The sequence below is a fragment of the Oryzias latipes genome, chromosome 21, assembly GCF_053564925.1.
Source record: "Oryzias latipes strain Hd-rR chromosome 21, Olatipes_Hd-rR_3.1".
NCBI lineage: Eukaryota > Metazoa > Chordata > Actinopteri > Beloniformes > Adrianichthyidae > Oryzias > Oryzias latipes.
Window position 1 is genome coordinate 34235059 of NC_136257.1, and position 26524 is coordinate 34261582.

A 26524-nucleotide genomic window follows, 5' to 3' on the forward strand; every position below is an offset into this window, starting at 1 on the left:
ATCAAAGAAATTCATCTAATCAAAGATCTGCGGTTCTGACAGCTATTGACCCATGAGTCAGTCGGGTCTAGAACCACATACCTTAGAGCAGAACGTTCTTCTGCAATGATGGTTGGAGCGATTGAAGGGGTTGAACGCTCAACACTTTGGCTCTCTGAGGCAGCCCTCACCATGATACCACCTCCCCCGTATAAACACGCCTCCTTCCTTTTCTAAGGATTCTTACACATTGAAAAACTCATTTCTAGACAGAGATCCTGGAACCAGAGCTGCTCCTCAGAGCCAGGTGGCTGCCGTGGAGCTTATCTGCCCCCTACAGGCTCAGATCGGTACTGCAGCTTCACTGCCACCAAAAACACAAACCAAGGAAAGAACTCAAACACAAAAATGTGGTTTAATCCGCCAAAAAACGGTCTGAACTTTAGGAAGGTCCAGATGTTTAAAGTTTGGTTAAAACTGTCATTTAAACACTGAAGCTGCTGTTTCAGGAGATGCGTCCAGAAAGCAGAGTTTCTGTCAGAATCAAGCATCCTGGAGACAAACAGCTGAGCGTGGAGCTCTACTGCCCCCCAGTGGAGACAACATGCAGCACAAGAAGATCCGCTGCAGGAAGTTTCTCTGGAAAAGGCTTTGGGTCAAATCCAAACCACATTCAAGCTAAAGCAGAAACTGAAGAGAATCGGGACTCAACAGAAAACCCAGAGGCGCCGTGCTGATAGAAAACTGTATTTACGTCTGCCTTGTATCTGATCGTTTTCTACAGCTACTGAAATAAAAAAATCTGTAGGAACTACAGGGTCGACACAAAAATATATCAATGACATTAGATCCTGAAGTGGAGCTACAACACGTCCAAACAGCATAAATACTGGATTCTGCTACAGTAAAAACCTTCTAGTCTTCAACATAAACCTTCATGGTGGCTGAGGCGGAGTGTCCACACCTTCTGCCCGTGAACCACCCAAAACCTTCGTGTAAATGTTCCTCCTTGGGGCTCCTTCTGAGCGGCTCCTGCTCCCATCACTATACATTCATTTTCATAAGGCATGGCAGAAGCTACACACAAGGAGGTTCCTGGTTCCACGCCGCCTTTACCGCAGCGCCGCTGAGGCCGTTCCTGCCGCTACGGTTAGAAGAAAGAAACGCTAAAACCCCAGGAGGGACAGATCCTTCTGGGCTTTTTAAAAAACAGTCGCCCCAAAGAGCGAAACGTAAAAACAGAAGTTTAAAAAGAGAGAGCTGCTGCAGAACGGTTCCAGTGTTTGAGTCCACGGCGGAGCGTGAAGGGAGGTCCAGGAGGGTCCCTGACCCCGGGGCGGAGGACGGCCGCTCTCCATCCAGGAGCCGCTTCCTTCACGCTCCTCTGCCAGGGGGAGGAGGGTCCGCTGTCAGCCGCCGCTCCCTCCCCTCCGGGCCACGGCGAGGAAGACGAGGACGGCGTCTTCATCAGAGCTCGGTGGTCAGGGGACCTCTGGGTTTGGCTCCGTCGTCTGAAGGGGGGGGTGGACCCCTGGTGCTGCAGGAAGCGGATAAAGACAGATTTATGCTGCTCGACTGCAGACACGCCCACACCATTACCACCCCACCTCCGTGCAGGCGCTTGTTCAACATGAGGCTCTCAGGGTGCTGGTTTGAATCCTGACTGACCGCAGAACCACAGCATGAAGCCACAACACGAAGCCTTCCGTTTGTTATCTTTCTGCTGGTTTTTCAGTTTCAAAAACAGAAACGGGAGACGTTTGATGAAAGACATTAAAGCTTACCTGGTGGGGGCAGCATTGTGTGCATGAGCGAGTGGGGGAGGGGCCCCTCCATCGACGGGGGGAACAGGAGTGACCTTGGAGGGGGGGTCTATGTCGATCAGGCCGTTGGTAAAGATGCCTGGAGGCTGCAGAGCAGACGGCATGTTCACGTTATGCACCTTTACCAGAGGGAGGGGTTAGTGATGTCACTTCCTGCTGAGGGCCAACTCACAGCAGCTGCAGGGACGATCCAGCGAGGCGTGATCACGGCTTTGGGCGGCTGCAGGGGTGGGGGCTGAAACACAAAAGAGGGTTGTGATGGACAGCTTAACCCCTCCCTTCTCGTGTTCCCAAACAGGAAGTTCCATTGCTTCCCATACGGCCGCCGCCATGTTGAAACCAGTGGCTCTGCAGAGCGACTTGGACCAGACCAGGAAGTATTGGTGAGCGATTTGGCCTCATTTCGCGAGAACCGGCGATTTCTATGGATGACGTCACATCCATGTCACACCTCGATTCATCCATCATATTACAGTCTATGAACCTAAAGCATGTTCTGACTCGGCTCTGACTTCTGCAGAACAGGAAGCTGCTGATGAAGCTTAAAGGAAAACGACAGGAAACTGGAAAATAGAAAAAGGAAGACGATGGTGCATCTGCTGCAGCAACAAAAACAAACTCAATTCCCTAAATCCATTCAGATTCCTACTCAAAAGGAAAAAGTTGAAGTTTTCTCATTCAAAAAAACTGCATAGTATTTTTGAAAGCCATAAAAGTGGAAAAAAAAAACCCTAAAGAATCAGCAGGAACCTCCTGGAGGAGCTGAACATTTTCATGTCTGAGCATCAGAGCGGCTGAAGCGATGAAGGAGTTCAAACCGCAGAAGAGCCAGGAGGTGGGGGCAGGACGCTCACCAGAGGAGACGGATCCGTGAAGTCGATCAGGTTCTCGGTCGCTGGGCTGAGGGTTTGCAGGTCGAGCTCCTCCGCTTTAGCCTGCGACACAAACACACTCATCACCATGGAAACGGGAAGGAACCGCGTCAAGCTTCAGGCTCAAAGTTCAGGTTGGAGCTGAAACACTTGGGAATTCAAAGTAGTGAGAGCTCCATTGGTCAAACCTGTAGCTTTCTTCAGGCTGAACAACCGTCTTACCTTCAGCAGCAGACCTTCAGGGGCAGCAGGAGTCTTGGAAACCGACGGTTTCAGGTCTTCCACTGACGTCTCAGCACTAAAGGATCCAAGAGGAGCAGAAAGACACAAATCATGAAGAGAAACCTGGAAAAGACTGGAGAAGACGAACTAAACGGAAGGAGGAGGAGCTAGAAGTGAGTCAGGCTAAGAGGTTCCAGGTTTGTGGATTTCAGGGGAAGATGATGATGATGATCTTCTGTGAGATGAAGCAGAACACCAGCAGGTATGGTTGGAGCTCTGCTGCATCACCCCAGAGCGCCCGTGGTTCAATATTTCACTCTGCTGCGGCCTCCAGGCAGAAATCACAGCATCTGACGGAGCTGCATTACCCAAACACACCAGCAGAGGTCAGCAGAGATCAGAAGGAAGCTCTCTCTGAGCTCAGTCCAGAAGAAGGTTCAGAAAACATGGACTAAGCTGTGGTCAAAGTGTCTCCTCCTGATCCTCTCAGCAGATCAAGCTGAAAGATGTCCGTGTGAAAGCAGACCTGACTTCAGCCGATGGGACCAGCGAGGCGGCTTTGAGAAGCTCCCAGGAGTCCTGAGCCTCTGGGCGGCTGCTGACAGAAAGAGACGAGTTACTTCCCATCCGCCCCGAACGCACCTTCAGCCTGGAAGGAGGAGACACAGACCGAGTCAGTCAGAGGTCCACAGAATCCCAGTTCAGAGGGACCGAACGGGACGTGAAGAGACCTTCAGAAGTTCTGTTCACCACACGACCAGCTCTGTGTCCTCACGTGACGCCACGCTCTCTCAGCAAACTCAACTCACCTGGCAGAAGCTTCCTGCAGGTTACAGTTTTTGTCTCCAGCCGGTCCGGCGTGCTCCTCCAGAGGCCCCTGCACAGAAGACACCAGGAAGACCTCAGACCCAGCTGTGGTGAGACCTCTTCCAACATCTGGACGCTGCAGAAGACGCTGAGGAGCTTCAGCTGCAGCAACAGTTCAGTACCAAGAACAGCTACAGGTCTTATGAAGACACTTTGGACCTTCAGGCCTGACGGCGGCTCCAGGTGGTTCTAAAGGTTTTACTGGTACCGAGTCACAAACGCTCAGAACTTCTGCTAGATCGGATGTTTGCAACGACGCTCACAGTTGGAGAAGGACATCAGATCTCTCCTTTTACACTGGGGGGGGGGGGTATTCTGGAACATATTTTTGTACCTGCATAATAATACGTCTTTCTTTGTAATAAAATGGTCAAATTCAGTTGATTTAAAGATCCCAATGTTAAGCACTGCAACTGTATCTCATCTATTTTACCCAAGCAAATTCAGTGCTTTTATTTTGGTAACTTAAAATATAGAAACATTGTCTGATTTCTACAACTAAATATTTTTCAGTATAAATAAATAGAAGGGATTTTTCTTAACCACTAAGGTTCTAAAAGTACGATTGAGGAAATAAATTCTGTTTATTTCCAACATTCATGTTGATTCTCCAGAACTTTTAAACGGTTCTGGAGTCTGAACGGAGCTTCTAAAATAAAAAAGACAAAAACACAAATTCTTTCCAGAAACAACAAAGTGATGATGATGAGGATGACAGGATGAAGAGCTTTAACGTGGCTCAGATGCTTTGTCTCCATGACCGTCTGCAGCTGCAGCTCCACTTTCTCACATGTGGAAGTAAACACGGAGTTCACGGCTCATCGCCACGGCGATGGCCTTTTTCCAGAGCGTTGGACACATCACTGAGATCCATCAGAACCAGAATCTATTGCTGGGAGGTTCTGTCTTCATGTTTTGTGCGTGTAGAGCTGCTCAAAGAGGCTCAGTGGGCGGAGCTGCCAACTAGCGGTTGGAGGTTGAAGTGGAAAACACAAGTCAGATGCTGAAGGAGGCTCAGAAACTTTGAATCGATACAGGTATCGCCAAATGAAATATCGCCATATATCACCGAATCAATGTTTTCCAACACCCTCATTTCCCACACTTCCTCATTTGAGGAGGCGGAGCTTCACCGAGTGTCTGAGATCTTGTAAAAGCAGACGGTTTGAGCAGCAGACCTTCAGGGCAGCAGCTTCAGCCTGAGCCTTCAGGATGTTGCTCTTCAGATCCTCGGGGGTCCGCAGGGGAGTGACCACTGGACTACTGCCCGTGCTGTTCAGACCGCACTTCTCCGTGAGCTTCACCACGTCCTCCTGCAGAACAAACCAACCAGGGGGGTCGACCACGTCCACCGGTTAGGAGGAGAACCCTAGAAGGAGAAACCGCACCTGAACACTCACCTGGTTGTTCATGGCAATGTTCACATTGATGTTATTTCTGGACACAGCCAGAAGAGGACTGCTCTCCAGCTCCAGCTGCTTCAGACGAGCCGCGGCTTCTGCAAACACAAAGGCAAAGGTGGCTTCTTCTGGCTCCTCCTCTCTGCGCTCACTGAGCTTTGTCAGAGAAATGCGTTTAGGTGTGCTGACCGGTGATGCTGAGCTCTGCAGCCGCCACACTGGCGGCGGCGTAGGCGTGGCCCGCTCCGGGCTCCAGCGCTGCGGCTGCTGGAGGAGCGGCGGGAGCCTTCAGGACGTCGTCGATGCAGGTCTCCAGCGGCTCGGCAACCACAGGTAAGCTGTGCGACACAGTGAAAAAAAGAGGAGGGCAGGTTCACCTGTACGGTTCATCGTCATCCATGAAGACACTTCAGCGTCTTACCTCTGCAGAGCCTGGAGTGATGCTCAGCACCAGATACTTCAGAAAACCTGTCTGAGAAGCTGCAGAGATGCAGCTGAAGCTAAGCCTGTGCTGAAACACGGGCCTGCAGGACGCCGCTGTCTCTGAAACACGGGCCTGCAGGACGCCGCTGTCTCTGAAACACGGGCCTGCAGGACGCCGCTGTCTCTGAAACACGGGCCTGCAGGACGCCGCTGTCTCTGAAACACGGGCCTGCAGGACGCCGCTGTCTCTGAAACACGGGCCTGCAGGACGCCGCTGTCTCTGAAACACGGGCCTGCAGGACGCCGCCGTTTCTTTGACAGATACCGGGGCTCGCTGAAGGTGCTGAGCGCACGGCAACAGGCTGAAGCGGGCATCGCTCAAAGCCGACGCCAGCGCAGCTTCAGCGTTCTTCATCAGTTTCCTCCAACAGAACCAGAGACAGAGTGTGTGACGTAATCACTAGAAAATCAATTCAGTCGCCATTTTTCCACCAGACGGATTCCGCCATGCTGGAGCCAGACGTCGCCAGGAGGCAGGGATCGTTTCTATGGTAACCAGTCTCACCAATCAGGAGTGAGCTTGTTGGATGGCCACACCCCCACCACTTGAAACCTGTCATACATTTTGAACGCTGGATGTTGGAGCCAGCAGGCTCCACCTACTTTTTATTGAGGCGTTTGATTGGTCGGTTTATAACTTAGAGAACACAAAATGAGGATCATCCGGAAGGGAGGGGTTCTGCTGTTAGCCAATAGAATGACGGAGAAACCACTGTTTATTTCTGCAGAAGTCTGTGGGATGTTGGCTACTGGGAGCCACTTCCTGTTTGGAACGCCAGGGGGAGGAGTCAGTCAGTCCAGTTCTCATATACAGTCACAGAGACCAGTCAGGAGGAAAGACATTCGGCATCTATTGTGTTTCTACTGAGACTCTTTGTAAGGAAACAGAAGACAGAAAATCTTCTGAATGCAGCCGAACAAAAAGATCCTTTAGTGGAAATCCACCAGTGTCTGTGAGTCACATGTATGGATGCATCAAAAGAAATTCTGTTAGATTTAAGACAAAATTAAAGCATATTTTAGTTTCAAAATCAGTGTTTTAATGACATTTTCATGTTAAATGGATTCAGTGTTTTGTGATTCTTCATTTGGTAGAAACATGACAGAAGAGGAGAAGGCGACTCAAAGACCACCTTCCCGCCTCGATCCACTAAACCTGCATCCCTTCAGCGTCTGCAGAGGTGACGCACACACGCTTCTCCACACGCCGCGTGGAGCCGGTTCTCGCTCAGAAGACTGCAGATTCCAGACTGGATGTGGAAATGGAGCCGAAGAGGAATGCTGGGAATGCAGCGTCCGTCTTTATCTAAGGCCTTCGGGTTCACAGCAGTAAACTTATGGAATGTAGGAGAGATTACATAAAACACAGGTCTTATTGCCCTTCATGTTACAGCAGATGCCCCAGCAGGGGGGCAGGAAGCTCCCCCTCAGAGAGAACATAAGGAGCCGGTGAAAGTATGCGACCTTCGCTTTGGATTCAGTGGGATGAATTCCTGAGCCTCACGCCGATGGCAGGCAGGAAGGGGGGGTGGACATGAAGGAGATGGAAGGGTGACGAAATGACCTCTGACCCCGAGCTGAGGGGACGGGTGGAAAGAGATCCAGTTTTTCTGTCTGGTGTGAGAAACGTCACTGATGAAGAGGAGGGGGAGCTTCATCCACTAACAAACCTTCACAGAAACAGTCCTTCAACAAACAGCACAAAACTGGACAGAGCAAGTCGCCTTCATGGTAAGCCACGCCCATTTCTCAGCGTGTCGCCTGCTCCTTGAGGGGAGGGTGGATGGGACAGGATGGATGGAGGGGGGTGACCTGAGGAAAACAGGGTGAGGGAGGTGAGAGGGGTTTAGGGGAGACCAGCTGATGAAGGCTGGGATGATGATGATGATGATGACGGCGGCGTCTGAGGAAGATGAGGATGGAAATGCAGGAAGGACAGAAAGAGCGGAGGCAGGAATCTACCATGCAGCCGCCATTCCAGCAGAATCTGAGGAACGGCGTGATCGGCGGGAGCCCGCCGTTCCAAGCACAGATGGTCACAGCAGCCGAAGGGCTTTAGACGCAGGATTTCCGTCAGAGCGAAGCAGCGGGGAGGAAGATGAGGATAGAAGGAAAGTTTCTGCTTTTTTACTTTAGATCCTTCATTATAATATATGTAATAAACATTTGCATGTTTTTACATCACATTCAAATAGGATTTAATATCATCCTTTGGTGTCTTTTGTGACTAAACGTGACGGTAACCATAGAAACGCCCCTGACTGCTGCGTCTGAATTCCTTCCTGACTGAATACTTTTTTGCCCCACTGTGGACGAGCAGAGCAGCTGCTCACTCTTTAGCGCGTTCTCCATGTTCTGTCCAAACCTCCACAATCCAGAGACCAAGAAACTTCCCAGAAGTCTCTGCAAAAAGCCAGTGTGCGTTGATGCTCACTAGATCTGAGAATATAGACCACAATGCATTGCGTCAGAACAATTTTGCTAAAGAAAAAATGTATTTAAATGTATTTTTTTAAGAAACTATTAACGATTTTATCTTCAGAAGACATAATCATCACAAAAGCTCATTTTAATTAGATTTGAACTTTGTGAAATCCATGACATCATATCCGCCGTTTAAAAAAACAGGCTTTTCAAATCAGGGCTCTACTTAGTGCTGCACTCTATAGTTTTTAGGGTTTAGGGCGGGAATTCAGACACAGCATGAATTACTCAGAATATGAACCGGGTTAAATCAATACTTCTATGTTTGTTTATATTTTAAAACATTTTTAACCAAACTTATTCTCACATGGGGCTGAATGAAAGACGTTGGCAGCCGCTCAGGTGAGCCCAGGTGAGCCCAGGTGACTCTTCCTGGCTCTGAGGCAGCAGAGGAGAAACTAGGAGAGCTGGTTTCTCCACCTCCACCAGGACCTGAGGCCCGAGTCGAACCCACTCGGACCATCGTGTTCACGTAAAATGGAATTTGGCCCTGAGAGTTTTTTATTCCTGTTGGTCGTGTTTCTAGGATGATTGTAACAGAGCTGCATTCATGCTTCTGCTAAATGACAACAGGTAAAGTGAGAAACACGAGTAGAAGAGCGAAAGAAGAGGACGATCAGAAGATGAAGGGGAAAAGAATCTGCTCCAAAGCTGAAATCAAATCCTGCTGATTCATGCCAGCCACCAGAAGACACCCCCCCCAGACAGAATCCCAGATCATGACAGCACCTCCTGCACCGATCAGGCCCCTCCCATGCTGATCACATGACTACCCAAAGCCTCCACTACACAGCCACTGATTGGTCCAGGCCAGAGTGGGGGGGTACCTACCAGCCTGCCTCCGTTCAGTTAGTCCTCAGTACATGTTAATACTGGAACAACAAGGGAACACGCAGGTTTACAGCGGTCAGTGAATGCAGCACCGGCCTGCAGCACAGACAGGAACACCACAGCAGGGCTTCACCGACAGGAGCCTCACCTGTTCCCCAGGTGAAGCCGTCTATGCTGCACTAAGACCCCATGAAAGAAGTTCAGTCTTTCTAACTGAAACGAATGTTTTCTAACACTGTGTGTGTTGACGATGATTTAGGTTAAAAGCAGCACGACGAACCATGGCAGATGAATTATTAGTCACATTTCTGACCCGCTTATACCACAACATTCAACCAGGTTTTACTTTATTGGTATTATTTTTTCGGTTAGGACTATTAGTCACGTGGTGTGGCGTTGTCAGGTTACCGTGACAACGCCACACCAACCTCCGATCTCTACTGCAGTGGCAAAGGAAAGCGACATCTATGCTGATGGTCACGATGGTTAAATAAAGCATCAGAACAGAGAGAAAGCTCCAGATGATGAAGATCACGTTTGTTTTGAAGAAGCCAGCGTAGTGATACAGAACATCTAAGCTCTGCGACCGGAACTACTTTTTCAGGCGTGTGGTGATCATTTTTTAATGCACACCCCAGCAGCCAATCAGAATCGAGTATTCACCTGCACCACAGTATAATTGAAATGATTTTTAAAAAACTCATAAAAACTTCAGAGTTAACTTTATTTCATGTTTTCCACATCAATATAATGTTGATCGTGTTTGTGTAAACGTCACTAAACATGCTGCTGTGATAGAACGATTATGCAAACATGGAACATTAACTAAATGACTGAATGAGGATTTAAACCCATGCTGTGCATCAGTTTAAACTGGAATCTGAAATGATGACTGAAAAAAATTCAAACTTGTCAACTTTAGAAAAATCTTCAGGCTTTTTCTGCTGCAACAAACGTAAAAAAAGCAGATGGGTCCTGGGGGGCCGACCGATCAATGTTGCCTCCTCTGCCGTCCGTCTCAAGAAAACAAAAACCCATTTTTGACCTTTAGCCATTAAACCCCCACATCAACACATGAAGAGCGTCTAAGCTGCTCTAGGATCTGGAGGAAGCACAAAAACATGCCTCCTCTGTTCCTGTCCTCAACCAGAGACGGCCGCGTGGATACGCCCCTCCCACAGACTTCCCCCCTCCTCTGACCCTCCCGTTTCCCTCCTCATTGGCCATAAATTGAAGTTGAAAACATCTGGACGTGTTCTGAGATGCAGAGCAGGCGTGTGGAAGCGCAGAGAGCCAACTATCCAGGTCTACCAACCTTCTCTTTTCTCCTCCAGGACTCCTGGGCAACGTCTCGATTTCTATTGGTCCACAGGCAGACGGCGCTATAGGGCTGACCACAGGCATCGCTGACCAGGCGCCTCTGGGCGGAGGCTGCAAGAGGAGGCAAAGGGAGGACCATGAATCACAACAGCAGCACAGAAAAAACCTTCTTCCTAATATTTTATCAACTGCAAACTAACTGACCTTAGCTGCTCATGAAAACGATTAAACAAGCCGTGAATCTAAGCTGAACCCCCACAGAGTGTCAGAATGAGCCCTTTAGTCTGTCTGTGCTGCTTATCCACAAACATTACAGAGTAAAACGCTGGATGTGCTTCTATATGAACTGTTTATTTTTGTCTGATGCAGAAAGCGAGTAACAGCCGGATGTTAAAACATGAAGAACCAAGAAGGCAGTTGGTAACTACAGACAGTATGAACTTGAATGCATCGCTTTGATGTGAAGCTGCAGAGCCATGAAGGAACCGTATGCTTAAGCCTTTCATAGCAAACGATGTATATGATCATCTACGACCTTTGGCACACAAAAGAGATATTATTTAGGTTAACCAGGTCTCTCAGCTCATTTTCCTGCGAGGAAGTAAGACGACTTGATCTCTGAGGCTCCGCCTTTTGCTCTGTGTGGGTCCCGCCCATTTCATGCCTTTGACCTAGAGTCGGCCTCGGCAGCGTGTCTGCGTCTCGCCCAAAAAAACAAACATCCATACTGTTGTAAAAATGGATGTGCATGGAAAATGAAAGCGTGTAGCCGATCACCGCTGGCTCCACGGAGAAAGTGGGCGTGTCTATTAGCCTGAGGGCGGGGCTGGCAGTGCAGACTCCTCCTGGAAGGGGCTGTTCCTCATGTTGTGATGTCACAATGTGAGAACCCTCTGGGTTTCATGGACTGGGAGGGGCTGGAGCTCAGAAAGCAGGTTTTTAAAGGAATATTCAGAGATGCAAAAATGGGTCAAAACACCACTTAGGGGTCGTTTGTCCTGAAGAATCAACATTATTATACACTTATAAGCTCCAAAAATAATAGAAGAATTTTCAAACAAACTCCTCATAAATCCTCAGCCTTTCTCCTAGAGTGAACCACCGTCTTCAAGGAATGCAAGTTGTAGATGCTTCCTCATCTCCCAAACATTTAGAAAAAAATATAGCAAGAATCTGGAAAAATGTGTGACCACACCCACAACGCCAGCGTCCAGCAGGTCACCCACAGGCGGTCAATGGTCAATATTTCCCCAACATTTTTCTCTGTAATGTTTGAAGTGACGGGACGAGGACATAACCTAAACGGATCGTGACACGGACACTCTGTGACTTTTCAACTGCAGCTCAACTTCTAGTTTTCATGAACAGATGAGGTTAGAGCCTGTTTGGACTTTGTAGTTCTTCAAAATATTAGAACAAAAATCCCAGAAAAGGTTTGAGTGAAGATCACCCCTTTTTTTTTTCCAATTGGATGCAATAAGCTTCCATTGTCACGCCATCATTACCCGTTTACAAAAGTTCTCTCGGCGCCGTTTCTCACCAGCCCGCTTCTCTCATGCTGCTTATGTGGAAGGAGCAAAGTCTGCATGTTTCTGGTGTAAAATGCGTTTCAGGGCCTTTCAGCAGCCACAGTCGTTGCCGCTCAATGATAAAGCTACACTTCCCAGCATTTCATAGTATTTTATAGTCCATGTCTGACAGCAGGCTGAAAGCTTCACCATGAAATCTCCATCTGCTTTACGGCGACGTAAACTCCCATCACCGATTGCGTGAGGTTGAACTCCTGCCATAATTTAAGTTCAAATCTCAAGTTAAACTGTTTTTTTATGTTTTTTGCATCCTAAATATTAAAATGTCATGACTTTTCCAAAACTTAACAGAAGATTTTGTTTTTCCACAAACTTTTTAAGGACCTATGAATTGCATTATAAGTTTCCAAAACTTTCCAGGTTTTTAATGACCGTAAGAACCGATTCATCCTGACTTCACTGCTGGTTCCTCACCTTGTTGACACAGGAACCGACTCCGTTTCCTGAAGACATCATCCTGTCAAAAGAGAGAGGTTGGTCTTTCTTCAGTCTGAGGGTTCATGCACCTGCATGCAGGTGTGTCTGAGGGTTCATGCACCTGCATGCAGGTGTGAGTTCCACGCTGGGAGTATTGGCGACTGAATACTTTTTTGCCCCCCTGTAGACGGGTGGAGCAGCTGCTCATGATGCTCCATAGAAACACCCCAGTTCATTCATTCATTTTCTATTCCGTTTTTTTCCTTTCGGGGTCACGGGGCTGCTGGAGCCTATCCTGGCCACTTGTGGGCGAAGGCAGGGGACATCCTGGACAGGTCGCCAGGCTATCGCAGGGTAGAGTGTCCACAATCACACACCCATTCACTCTCACTCTCATGTTTTTGGACGGTGGGAGGAAGCTGGAGTCCCCAGAGAAAACCCACGCATGCACGGGGAGAACATGCAAACTCCACACAGAAAGGTCCCCCATTGATTTTTTGGTTCAGGTCCCCCAGCCGGGACTTGAACCGGGGGCCTTTTTGCTGAGAGGCAAGAGCGCTAACCACTGCGCCACCCTGCAGCCCAAAAACACCCCAGTCACTAAAGCAAACCTGAAGGGGGGGGGGGGGGGGGGGGCAGTGAGGTCGTCTGAACGTCGTTTACTTACTCCTGGGTGTTCGGCGGTCCTGAAAAACAATAATTTACAGTTACCACACGTCTGTTGGATCAGAACGTTCATGCTGGCGTTTTTGGATAAATGTGCCTAAACAGAAGTGAAGCCAGCGGCTGATGGCGGCTCGTCTCCTCACCTCTGCTCTGTAATGTCCTTCTGGAGTATCGCCGGCTGGGTCTCCTCTCAAAGGAGGACGAGCGCCTGGCTTTACTGGCCTTGGTCGTCTGATACTCCGTCTTTCCGCTGGAAGCAGAAACAGTTGTGCGTCACGTTCAAACCCTCTGAGGGCTGTGGAGCTCTGACCTTTGTCCCACTATGAACGGAACAAAGTCTGCAGCTGAGCTCTGGACCATCCAGAACCTTTGAACGGGTCTGCATCACAGCAGGAGCTGCAGCAGCACGCCGTCAGCGTCTGCGTGTGCGTCTGCGCATGCGTGAGACCTGTATCTGAAGCGGGAGCCCATGCGTATGAATCCGGAGCGAGCAGAGTTCTTCTCCACCGGGCCTCTCAGCCTGAAGAAGGCGTGGTGCTCCACAGCACACTTCCACAGGTGCTTGCAGGCTTTGGGGTGGTCCATCCTGAACACAAAGGTGTGCTCCTGCTCTTTGCCCTGGGGGGTGGGGGGTTAGAGCAGTTAGGCTCATCGGAAAACATCCCACCGCCACTTTTTCCCGTTTACCATGAGCGCATTGATCTGTCGTTCCACTGATATGACGGAAAGACTGAATCATTCTTAAGTTTGAGCTCGAAAGTTTAAATTTAAAATTATTTGTTTTTTTCTGAAGGAAAATAAACATAGAAAAACAACCAAAAGTAATGCAATAAAAAAAGAAACTTCTAATCCAAGAATCCTACAAAAAAACCTGAAAGAATAAAAAGCAGAAAACTGTAACTATGTTTAGTTTGAATAAAGTTTTTTAATCTTTGTTCTCATTAATTAATGAAAACCGCGTCAGGAACAAACCTAGAACAAGTACTTCATTACTCACATTCAGAAAGTAACTGAGTTAGTTACTGAAGTACTTGATAATTAAAAGGAACTGGTCACAGGAAAAGTAACCGTCTGTGTTACTGTAAAAAAAAGTCTAAATGTGTATTTTTCTGATCAGTTTTATGGTCAAAACGGCGTTTTTTCCAAACCAAAACTGTCCTCGGCTGATGATCTCATCCCAGAAGAACGCAGCGGCGTTCTGACGCTTCACACACAACGAAAACAAGTTTCCAACTCTGTTAGAAAGAAACTCAGATCAAGGCCTGCCCTCCCCAGGCTGCCCCCCAGCACCCAGGCTGGACTCTGACCGCTCGTGTGTGTGCGTGTGTGTGTGTGTGTGTGTGCGTGTGTGTGTGTGTGTGTGAATGGAGCATACCAGGAATGCCAGAGGGGGGAGGCTTCTTTATTAACCTGACTCAAAGACTCGTGGGACGGACACAAACAACCCCCCCACGGTACAGTATCAGCACTTCTTTTACGGGTTTACAAACTTTTTTAAGGAGACGGATCTTTTCGGGGGGGGGGGGGGTCATCTGAGGTAGGGTCATTTAAGCAACCGTTTAACAGGAAGTGACCTTTGCTCCTCGTTGAGAAAAACGGCCGCCGTGCCCTGAAAGTGCAGCTGAAGGGAAACATGGACGAGGAATTGAACCTGTGACCCCAGGTTGTGGGAAAGTCTGTGGAAACGGGATGGAAGAGTCACGCTGGTCTGTTTCTAAGCTGCAATGACTCACGGAGCCACAGACGTGACCACGTGACCTTCAGAAGAACGAGGCTGAGGCTGACTGACCGTGTGCCCAGAACAGTCAGAACTATCTGCGGCCATCTTTGAAAGCCGATGACGAAGAGCGAGGATGACTGCATGTTCATTAACCTGTTCATCGTCTTCAACCACCACCAGAGTCAGTTTGCTCTTCCTGAAGTCCAGGCGGGTTATCTTGGGCCTGGAGAGAAGAAAAAAGGCATCATCAGTCTGACCTGTCAGAGGAACGTCGACAGACGGCCACAGACGGCCACACGTACCAGAAGAAGAGTCCGATCTTAGTTTGGCCTTCAAACACCAGAACCCCAGTGGGAGTCAGGCCCAGACTGTACTCGTTACCGTCCCGCGCCTGCAGGTCAGAGACGGACGGAGAACAACCACCTCCGTCATGCGTTCAAAGCCACATGCTCCTTAAATACGCACACACACTCCTGGGAAGAAGACAAACTCCTGGAAACGTCAGACTCAGTGAAGCAGAGACTTTTACACCGACTGAACGGATGAAAGCAGAAGTCTGCTTCAAACCAGCAGAAACACCTCAGAGCCCAAATGATTCAACAAAACAAGTCCAAAGAGGTTCTGATCACATGATGGAGCGTGAGGACACGGCTGCCTAACGAACAGGAAGTTCATTTATGAAGACGGGCCGCCCAACCCTCACAGGTACGACACACAGATGGGATTTTCCTCGTCTCCTCTTTGTCTCGTAGATGGTTTATATACTTTATTAGATACTTTATTACCATCAAAACACCACAAAATAGATTCTATTTTACATAACTAAAACTTGAAATGTTAAAAACTACTGAATAATCCATTTTCCAGTTTGCAGACGTTCTGCTTCATAAAACAGACTGAATGTTCTGCAAGAGTAAAAAATAATCTGTAAATCTTTGGAGGCAGAAATGCTGATAATCCAGTCAGATGAAACCTTCAGGCTGCAGCGACACCAACATGTCTGAGTTCACACACCCATGAACCTGGCAGCTTCCAGAACTTTCTGACCAAAAAAACAGAAAAAGCTGTGCAGGGTTGTCGTCATGGCAACAGAACGGACCCACAGACTCCCTCCTCTGTGGTGAGGGTGCGTTCAGTGACGCTCGGAAACCACAGACCCAAACAGACGACGCCTAAACCTCACCAGCTATCCAGATGAAGCGTTTGAACTTTGACCTTCACGTTTCTCCACGAGGATTAAAGAACACCAGGGGGCAGGAGCTCAAACAGGGGGGGCTTCCCCACAGTTACTGCCTGGTGAATTCTGGGAGCATCATGGTGGACGCCGGCTGAAGCGGTTAGTGAGTTTTATTGCCTGAGACGTGGGGTCACAAACCTTCACCATGTGCATGTCCACGCCGTACATTTCCAGCCACTTGGCTTTGTTCAGGTAGTTGATCTCAGCCTGAGCTGGAGTCTGGCCTCTGAGGATAGAGGAGAAGATGGAGAAGAGCGACAGCAGCAAAGAAATCCTGCAGGAAAGGACGGCATCTCTGCACCTGCAGTCCTTCCAGGCGCTGTAAATGGCCCTCTCCAGCTCCTCCGTCTGATCGGGGATGAACCTGAACTCCGACACCAGGTCCAGGTTGTGCTCCAGAGGGTCGTAGTCGCCCAGCTCCGCTGAAACCACACAAAGACTCACAGGTTCATGACGCGGCTCTGAGGGCTCCTGGCTAATCCGGCGAGTCAGCGGCTGACTGGCATCATGGGAGCAGACCTGCAGAGCCTGAGGACGACTTTCCAGAAGAACAAAGTCGCAGGAATCCAGTGTTCCTGGATATTTATTAAAAAAAATGCCTGTCTGCAACTGACAACTTGACACCACTGAGAGAGAGATGGTGGATTACAGAAACCGACAGAATCCCGTCAGCTGAAGGTCATGAGAGCTGTGGATCACTGATGAACGTGTGCTGAACGTTACTGTTCTGAGACAAAGCCTCCTTCAGGAGACGTCTGCTCGCGGCTTTGCTTCCTTCAAAGACGAGGAAACAAATTCCAGAAATGTGTCTACAGGAGAAAAGAAGGAGCAAGACCAGCTGAGAGAGGAGACAGAGCCGGGGCCGGATTATGGGGCCCCCCGACAGGATCCCGCACTAATGAGCTGGCATGTGTCCCACAGTGACTTTCTGCATGTGATCCCCCAAGGTCTGCGGCGACTGCCGGTGGGATTACACAACCGCTTCTGCCATGATGCGGGCGAATTCCCAATTCTGATTGGCTGCTGAGTGTGCACTAATAACGCTCAGTGATAACCGCACGCCTAAAAAAGTAGTTCCGGTCACATGTTCTGTATCACTGCGCTGGCTTCTATAAACGATCTTTATCTTCATCATCTGGACATAAAAAAACAAGCGTTTCTCTCTGACATGATGCTTTATTTAACACATCGTGACTACAACCTAACAAAAAGTCTTTTTGTGAAAAACGCAATCCAAACCGAAAAGATAACAAGAATAAAGGACTAAAAACTGGTTGAATATTTATTTCTTTTGTAAGTGACCATGGTAAAGCGGGTCAATGGCCTTCAAAGTGTGCATCATCAGAATGAAGTGTGTTCATTCTGATGATGCACACCTAGTTGGCCTTAAAGGACCTTAGAAGCCGATGGTTGTACTTTGGCAGACACTTAGGAGAATAGAAAGATCTGTTTGTCTGTGGAGGATCAGCTGAGCCTTTCATCTACATGACCAAGCGAAGACGAGGCGTGACGAAGGCTCTTACCCTGCAGGGAGAAGGCCCCCAGCTCCACCGCCGTGTCAAACGGACACTCCAGCCTGAAACCACAGGAGTGACAGTCACACACCTGAAAACCTGCAGAACACAGAGTACCCCCCCCCCCTTTAGAGGCACTTCAGTAAAACATGAAGGTGGAAAAACAAAGCTGGCAGCTATGCTGCAGTTCACCAAATGGCCACTAGGGCTTTGTTAGAGACTTATCTTCTTGAAAAAACATGGCTCCAAAGTCATCTCTCAGAAAGAAAGGTTGTAGAGGGTTTTTAATAAGTTCCTCTCTAGACAAAAACTGAAATGCTCAGAGTTCTCTGGACAACCACAGGTCTAAGGCCCGCCTCCTGCTGGGCGCCGCCTCCTTCTGGGCGCCACCTCACTTCCTGCTCTGTTAGCGTTGGCAGGTAAAGGTGTGAAGGTCAGGACTCGTCTCGGACAAAGACACGGCCCCAAAGGAGCCGCTGCTGGAGGCGCGTTTGGCCGCAGACTACCCCCCCCCCCCCCCCCCCACAGGCTCCTGAAAACAGGAGCTGCACGCCGAACGGGAGGACACTGTGTGGAAAACAAACGTACTTGCCGCTGAGGACGTCCTGCTTCAACTGCAGCACAAACAGGTACCTGTAAACAGGTGGACAGCAAGAGAGCAGCTTTTCATCAGACACCTGGACTCAGAGAAACACGAGTTCAAACAACAGCGTTCTGAAATGACAGAACATTCTAAATAAAACTACATGCATAGTCCGGACAGACCAGTGAACATCACAGAATCCTGTCCTACAGACACCCCCGCTTCATTCACGCCTTATTGGAACATCTCAGGGTCAGAGTGGAACCACCTCCATCACTGACAGAAACGCCTGGCACCGGAGCCCCCCTCACCTGGTGAGCTCCTCGTGGAGGTTGTTGGGTTCTGAGGAGTAGAACTTGACCCGCATGTGGAGGCAGTACGGAGGTCCGACTGAGAAGGGCAGACGGAGCAGGAAGTTCAGGATGTGCCTCGGAGCACAGAGGAGGCGACGGAAAGCTTTCAAACTCACTTTTCACTTGTTTTTTGATGCTTTTGGTGACGTCCAGCCAGTGCTGCAACCAAACACAAGAAACAAACGTCTGCGGCCGAATCCAACGGAGAGGCAGCTGAGTTCCACGTGTTTACCAGAACATTCCTTTATTTATGCAGAAGACTTGGTCAAAACTATCAGACTAACTACACCTTTGAGCAGTAAAACCCTTTGACTGTATGTGAAAACTGGACTGAGTGACTCCGCCCTCCTGGAGTTCCAAACAATTCAGTTCTATTTTATTTATATTAAATATCACATCACGTTTGTCTCAACGGTTTTCACTCCAATAACTGTACAAAAACACACAACCAGTCATTAAATATGAACAATAGCTGATGGCTAAACTGAACTGGACAGACCCTGGACATCCCTGACCTACGACCCTCCTTCTCAAACAGGAAGTGGCTCCACGAAGCCAAGAATCCACCGACGTCTACAGAGAAATGAACGGCTGTCAGTCCTTCCATTGGTCAGAAGAACCGTTCTGGATCTGAAACCTAACACCTTCCTGATGATTCTCAGTTTTTCATGATACTCTTCATTCAAGTTACTGAAGTAATAAACTGACCAATCAGAGGCCTCAATAAAAGTAGGAGGAGCCTGCTGGCCCCCACAGCCAACGTTCAAAATGTCTGGCTATGTCTGAATCCCCCCCCCCTAACCCCTAACTACCAAGTAGGCCTGGGTTTTAGAAGCAGTTCAGACTCTCTACTGAACTACTACTCATCACTACTGTTTAACGGTGAAGTTAAACTCTAATTGATATGAGCGACGATTATTTATGGTTCCACTGTCTTCTGAAGATAAAAACGTTGATGGTTTATTTATTTAAATACATTTTTTGGCTAAATCTGTTCCGACGCAATGCATTGTGGTCTATATTTGCCAATCTAGTGAGCACCGATGCACACTGTTTTGTTGCAGAGACTTCTGGGATTTTGTATTTGTAGATTTGTACAGAAAACGGAGAACGTTATAGAGTGAAGGAATTAGGACACAAGCTTTGACAGATGTCGTGTACCCCGTTTTTGAGAGGCCTTCCAACAGGCTCACTCCTGATTGGACACCGTGGTTGTCATAGTAACGATGACTCTGACCGACTTAATCACATCACTGCTTACTGAATGGCTCCAACGTGGCGGCGTCCGTATGGTGGAAAAATGGCGACTGCATTGACTTTTGGTTGGAGCTGGAATAAACCATTTTCTGTGGATGCCGTCACACCCGCTCAGTCCAGTTCTCACTTACAGTCCATGTATGTTTACAGTGTAACACTTTTGGAATCGCAACAAAGAAAAGTTTGAACAAAGCAAGGACCAGCGGTGAAGTCTCCTAAATAATGTTTGACTCAGGAAACTTCACTTTATAACACCCCCCCCCCCCCCACACACACACACACACACACACTCACACACACACAGAGGACACACCTAAGGGGGTGAATGAACATATAAATATAAATAAATCTTTTACTTTACTAAAGTGTTTCCTGATTTTGTTTGCTTCTCTGCTTCATCAGACCTGATCCCCTATGGAGGTGGGGGGCGGAGGATGTGAGGCAGGATGGGGGTCACCTGACCTTTGCCCTGCGACTCTGGCAGCACAGACATCCATGCAGCCGAACGGACATGTCTGATGCTAACAGAACGTCAGTTTCTCTGCACTGATAACAGGAACTCACAGCTCCTCCTCCTCTGGTCTCCCCCACATTCCTCCTTCCACCTCCTCCCTCAGCCTGGTGACCACCCCCTCCATCAGGAGCCGGCCTGACTGACTATCACTGAGGAGGTCCACAACCACGCTCAACACGGAACCACGGGGTCCAGCTCTGACACAGAAACCAGGCCGTCGGGGCGACTTACTGGAACTTGAGCGTAGTCCATGAAGCGCAGGCCAAAGTAGTCTTTCTCCACGATGTCCAGGTGATACATGATCTGCTCAAACAGCTCCTCACCTTTGGCTTTTTTCTGAGGAGGGAAGAACAGAGGAGACTGAAGGTTCTGCTGGAGAACCGCTAAAGAACTGAGCAACAACACAGGAAGTCATACGTGTCAGAAATGATCCAAACACACAGCGTAAAGGAGAAAAGCTGCACAAAGACAAATACGCTGCTGCTGCTGGTTCTTGTTCCGTCATGTTTGGAGCAGAGGGGGATTTTCAGGAGAAAGTGGAGATCAGAGGTTAGGCTGTGAGAGGAAGGCGTACCAGGAACAGCCTGTGTGCTGCTGCCCCTGGGAGACCTCCTCCACGTGCACGCACACATGCACGCACACATGCACGCACACATGCACGCACACATGCACGCACACATGCACGCACAGTTTCACTGAAGCAGAATGCTGCACATCCCAGCAGCCACCGTCCCGACTGCGCAGGTGACCACGACCAACTATGAAGGCGAGGAACGCCGTACCACGGGTGGCCTGGTTTCAACACAAACGCATGGGGAGGGGGGCATGTTAGCTGGCATAGCACACCCCCAAAGTGCCCGCAGAGAGGGGGGGAATACAAAGAGCTTATTGTGCGTGGTGCGGGGGTCTTGTTCTGGAGCTGCAGCTTTGTCTGCTGGTTTGCAGTCTGTCTGCAGGAGACCCCCCACCCCACCCCCACCCACCCGACCCCCCAGACCCAAGAACGCAGAAACACTCACTTAAAGCTCCCAGCAACCAGCATGCAAACCTTGAGTTTGTTCTAGTCGCATATTTCCATCTACTGCTTTAACACCCCCCCCCCATAGTCTCAAGGTGTGGGGGTGGGGGGGGGGGCATACCCAGGAGAATAAAAACACATGGAAGTGTGGGAGGAAACCTGACTTTTCAGATTAACAAGATGAAAAACAAAACCAGGAACTCTGTCAAAAAGTAAAAACAGAAGAGAGGAAGGCAGGAAGCAGAAAGACAAACAGGAAGTCAACAAATTTGATTGGAGGCTTGTTTGGACTCGGTGTGGGCGGTAATGGCGGTGGGATCCCCTAACAACCAATGAGTGGAGGAACAAACACACGGACGGACACTACACCCAAAACCCTTCTGCGGTACTGAGTAACGCCGCTGAGGAAGAGTTAGGAGAACACGTCAAAGATGAGGATGAGGAAGGGCTGTGCAGACGTGACTAAAGAGGAAAGATTTGGTGATGAAAATGTTATTTAAACAACATTATATACAAACATATGAATATTCTATTGCTATGACACTAATAGGGCGGCCGTGGTGAAGCGATAGGGCGGTCGATCCATGATCGTAAGATTGCAGGTTCGATTCCGTGCCCCCATGAGTCAAGGTGTCCTTGGGCAAGACTCTGAACCCCACCTTGCCTACGGTGGGAGGCGGGCGCCAGTGTTTGGCAGCGGAGCCGCCACCAGTCTGTGAATGTGTGAGTGACTGTGAAAGCGCTTTGGGCCTCGTAGGTAGAAAAGTGGTATATAAGTATATGAGTATACGTCATTTACCAATACTAGTGTACTAGTCTTCTAGTAATAGAAAACTAATACATCTAAATACGTTTTTACCTAAATTACTCTGGGTATTTCCCCACCGTTCCAGTTCGCTTGTGGTTGTTGGCGTGTTTGGTCTGCCTCTTCATATTCATGTCCTTGTAAACAGCCGCAGGTCTCGGATGGGCCGATTGAATGCGTACTTTTTCTTTTACTGGACAATCCCATTGTACTTGAGCTTCTTAACAAACAGTAAAGGATCTCATGAGAACAAGGATCCCTTTAAAAGGTTCATACATCTGTAAGCATTCAGACCTTTTATCCAATGTTGGACATAAATCATAAACTCTCCACATGCATCGCCATCAGAAATAACATTTACTGTAAACAGGAGCTTCCCATCTGTTAGGAACAAGTTTATATTTCAAAAAGAAAGTGTTTCTGGAAACAGTCAAGAGAATATGGGTGGATGGCTGATCCTGGCACCAATACATCAGCCGTCCCTAACATCCGGCACAGTTCTGTATTTCCCTGAAGGAATGTGGTCGTCACGGTCATCTTTTTTTATTTACAGTTGACGTTCTGAAATTCCGATGGCATGACAGTGTCGTCACAGGTTTCCACTGGCTGAGAAAGTCCTTTTAAAACCACTATTACCAAACTGGAGATGCAGTCTATAGAAATGCTGGACGCTGCACGTTATCAGGAAACTGAACACAGGCCACGTTTGCACCACGGGCCACACTTTGGACATGCCAGAACTAAAGTAACACTAAACTAATGTAACAACAACACAAAAATAACCAACGCTGTTGTTCATACGACAATAAAGCAAATGTAGAAACACTAACATAATGATAAACTACATAAGATAAAGAAAAGAGGAGAAACTCTGCAGACGGGGAACTCAGTCCTCGTTCTGGAGTTCAAGTTGCTGCGTTTGTTAAAAATGTTTCTTGTGTATAGATAATGAGTTTGTGTTACATTTTGTCATTTGTAACGGCTCCTGACACGACACTAAATGAAGAGGCCTCATGTGTTTTATCAATCCTCCAAAATGCACACATGTCAGTTTATTAATGATTAAATCTACTGTCAGAACTGGTTGTGTTTAGATTAAGTTCTTATCTTGTGCTGCACAGACAGAGTCCCCTAAGTTTCTGTTTCTGACAGAATCACATAATAATAAGTGGAAGTACGTTTACTGCTTTAGGAGGATCTTTGACACCGTTTTATTCTGAAAGGAATTAGAATAAATCCAAATTCTGAATTAGCCTATTGAAAAGTCTAACACTGTTATAGTTTAAATACTGTAAAAATGTAAAAGCTACATGCTATAAAACAACTGTTGCATTAAAACATCATTCAAAGCACACAAACACTCTTTAGTCAATCCATGTCAGACTTTAACATCTATTCCACACATGTCAAATGAAGCTACAATTGATCATTTGAACTCAATTATTAACGGAAAATATGAATTGTTCTGATCCAGATCTCAGCCCATCAATCCTCCCTGTAATTATTTCTAGGATTAAATGAATAAACTCCAGGCTGGATTCTTAAAAGTTAATAAATATAAAAAGAGCCTAAAGAGACAGACTTTTGAACGGCTCTTTGAGATGAACTGATCCAAAATATTCAGATCCCTGAAAAGAGCCATAAATCCCATCACTAATGCTGAAGGAAGGTAACCGGGCTAAACTGAGACGACCTCAGACATAGAGAACAATCTGGAATAAGGTCATGGTGGGAGCGCTGCCTCGTGATTTAGCTCTCCTTCCACATCCAATCCAGACTCTACTTTTCAGAATGTGTGGAACAGAGTCTGAAAAGGTTCAGACTGCGTCTGTGTAAAAGCAGAGAAGGTTCTCCATGTGTTCCACATGCTGGGGTTCTGCAGAACAGGGGGTGGACCGGCAGACCCGACCGTCATGGAGCAGAAACTTCCAGATGGTGGAGGAAGAGACCAGAATCCCCCTGCATGGGTTCAGCGTCACATTCAAGGCAAGCGGCTTTAAAGCAGCAGGAGAGAGAGTTCCAGCACCACCGAGGTTTTTCCCAGCATCCCCACTAAACCACCGTCACCACAACAAGCTAAATTAATTAAATCAGTTCATAAACGTATAGATTCAAGCACTCCATAAGATGCAGATGCAAAGGGACACGCAACAACACAATTCACCTCATTTGCCTTCTTCAAATGCTCTTCTGGGAATTATGGGATGGAATTAAGGCAGAAGAAACTCTGACTTTTCCCAGAGTTTGTAGCAATGAGGATTTAGAATATTCTGGGATGCATTCCGCAAAAACCCATCATAAAAAAGTATCCGGACTCTCAACAGACCCTCGCCCCCCTCCTCCTCACCGGCAGGTCCACGCTGACGTCCGTCCCGTCCAGCAGGGACACCCGGCAGGTGATGATGGACGTGGCATCCCCGGCTGCAGGAATGTGCGTGGTGGCACGCTGGGCCTCCCGCAGCCGCGCCTTCTCCGCATGTTTGCGGATGGAGCGGCGGCCCAGCGTCCGGCGCAGGAAACTCAGCATGCTGGGTGGGGGGGGGGGGGGGGTAACAACACCAAACCTGACAACAACAACAAAAAACACAAACATTAAGTGAAGCTGGCAGACGATCAAGCTTCAGCTGAAAACGACCCGTACGTTAGCCCCGCCCACCGCTCCTGGACATATCCGACTAGCTGATGACACACCCACCCACCCACCCCACCCCCCTGAAATCAGCTACATGTGGAGGAGGATTCACGCTGAGCAAAGCGAAGCCTCTCTGTGAAGACTAGAAGCTAAACATCCAAAGACAGAAGGAGCTTTGCCAGCGTTATCAGCTGAGATAGAACACAAACATCTCACTTCCTGATGTTTGACAGCTCAGATCCTCACGGACACCCCCACCCCCCCATCCTGTGTTCAAAACATTTCAGAAAAGACAGAAATACAGCTAAATATATTACAGAACTGCCCCGTCTCCTTCCTTTTATTTCTGCTGCTGGTTCTCACTGAGGGCGGAGCTTCAAGCATAGCTCTCCTTCTGGTCCCAACATCCATGCAGACGTCACGACCCACAAACCAGAGCCCAGGTTCACCGGCCTGTCAGTCAGCCGGGGATCGAACCCTTCTGAGATGTTAACCAACCGCCTTCCCCTCATCTCCAAACTGTTGCTTTTGTCCTGCACACGTGCAAAAATCAAACCCTGCAGCGTTACGGTCCACGCCCACAAATCTGTGAGCGCCTAAGGCAGGCGCGGCTGCAGGTGCAGCTGCAGGCGCGGCTGCCTTAGGCGCAAACGAGGTTTACACAACCTTCATGGCTGCTTAAGAAAGCACAACAGAAAACTCCACTGCTTTGCTTTTGCGTTTTTTAACGTCAAACTGAATAAGATCCCTCTAGCGGACATGGTGGCGGTATTATCATGATTGGGAAAGCTTAATGTCTTTGTTTGCAGGGGCTGATCAGAACAAAAAGTCACGACTGAAACCTAAGACATTGTTATCAGGAGAACCGCAGAATGAAGGGATTCTTGACTGAATGGAGGAGGAACTCAGACTGACGTGAGATCAACGACCTCCTCCGGTTAGGAAACAGAGGGATTTAATGAAAGGAGAACATTTAGCAGAGTTTGAGCTTTTTTTAACGTTTGTTGGACGTTATTCAGGAAAAAGCTTTAGTTTATAGCGTGAAAAACATCGTTTCTTCATTAAAGTTCCACTTCTGGTCATTTTGGCACGTGATGGATTCGTGCCGTTGCTCCACATCCCTGTGTTGCCTGGACTTCTACCGGGACACGGATCCAGATGGAAATCTAAGTTCTGCTCTTTTTCAAACGTGGTTTAAAGTGTTTCTCTTGGAGATCCGTGAACTAAAATTCCCAGAGACCTTCGGGAGTTTGTGAATTTTGTTGCTCGCGGTCACACAAACTCGGCAAAGATCGTAAAACGAAGAAAACGTTAGCTAACCGCGTCCGGCTCCGACAAGACGGGGGGGGGGGGTGTAAAAAAAACCTCGCAATTTGTGGGGAAAAGGGCACCGAAAAGCGGGAAAAAAAAGTCTGACGACAGTCTCCACCGCGAGAGAGGGGTTTTCCTAAATTCCCGAAAACAGTTTAATCCTCACCGGTGAGGCCCGGGCCTGGAGCACCTGAGGCGGACAGGAGCAACAGGTGTGCGCTTGGAAAAACCCGCGGAGCCGCCGCTGAGAGCGGACTGCTGAGACGGAGTAGTCTCCGGCCCTGCGAACGAGCCCCGGACGACAAAACGAACGCCGCCCCGACACACTTGTAGCCGCGAGGACGTCTGGATGATGGGATACTTACAAAAAAAAGCTCCCCGGAGGAGGACTTCACCGCGAAAGCCCGCCGCCCGCGCGGTCACGGCGTCGGGGGGAGCTCACACATCCCCGGGGCTCCGCCGCGCTGATCTTCTCCTCAAGGGTTCCGCCCGTTTTCTCCTCCGAATTCTTTCCCAGATCCCAACAAAAAAAGTAGGAGTCAGGCTCTCTGCCGGATGTGACGTCACCACAAATCCCTAACAAAAGCTTCATTAGCATTTTTAAAGACGCACGCGGCTCATTCCTCT

At 48.6% G+C, this 26524-nt stretch overlaps 1 protein-coding gene and 1 long non-coding RNA gene across 3 annotated transcripts; one reads left to right on the plus strand and one right to left on the minus strand.

Moving 5' to 3' along the window:
• Positions 1-710: 710 nt before the first annotated feature.
• epb41l5 (erythrocyte membrane protein band 4.1 like 5) lies at positions 711-26461 on the minus strand. Of its 2 annotated transcripts, none has more exons than XM_023950765.2 (26): positions 26263-26461; positions 24302-24518; positions 20363-20467; positions 18477-18519; positions 18319-18397; positions 18013-18057; positions 17434-17486; positions 16212-16332; positions 16049-16136; positions 14976-15064; positions 14827-14896; positions 13402-13571; positions 13097-13203; positions 12955-12973; positions 12285-12327; positions 10277-10392; positions 5353-5501; positions 5164-5261; positions 4942-5076; positions 3706-3773; positions 3423-3545; positions 2897-2972; positions 2657-2737; positions 1975-2037; positions 1764-1888; positions 711-1516 (listed from the first exon to the last, which is right to left on the minus strand). In XM_023950765.2, exons 2-26 carry the CDS (start codon positions 24479-24481, stop codon positions 1447-1449), a joined length of 2316 nt encoding a protein of 771 aa, XP_023806533.1. In that variant the 5' UTR covers positions 24482-24518; positions 26263-26461; the 3' UTR covers positions 711-1446. The 2 variants fall into 2 exon arrangements, with proteins under 2 accessions (XP_023806533.1, XP_078795357.1); XM_078939231.1 differs by lacking the exon at positions 26263-26461 and adding an exon at positions 26064-26227.
• Positions 14231-23206, plus strand: LOC144988650 (uncharacterized). Its single transcript, XR_013652619.1, has 2 exons — positions 14231-14407; positions 20020-23206. It is a non-coding gene; the product is annotated as an uncharacterized LOC144988650 (long non-coding RNA).
• Positions 26462-26524: the final 63 nt, after the last annotated feature.

Excerpts from the sequence above, each read along its gene's own strand:
- epb41l5 (XM_023950765.2), bottom strand. The coding sequence starts at position 24,481 with ATGCTGAGTTTCCTGCGCCGGACGCTGGGCCGCCGCTCCATCCGCAAA. Across the intron at positions 13,204-13,401 it reads GGCTCCCGCTTCAGATACAG|CGGAAAGACGGAGTATCAGA; the intron begins GTCTCACGCATG and ends TTCTGCTTCCAG. Across the intron at positions 1,517-1,763 it reads CACAATGCTGCCCCCACCAG|CACCAGGGGTCCACCCCCCC; the intron begins GTAAGCTTTAAT and ends CGCTTCCTGCAG.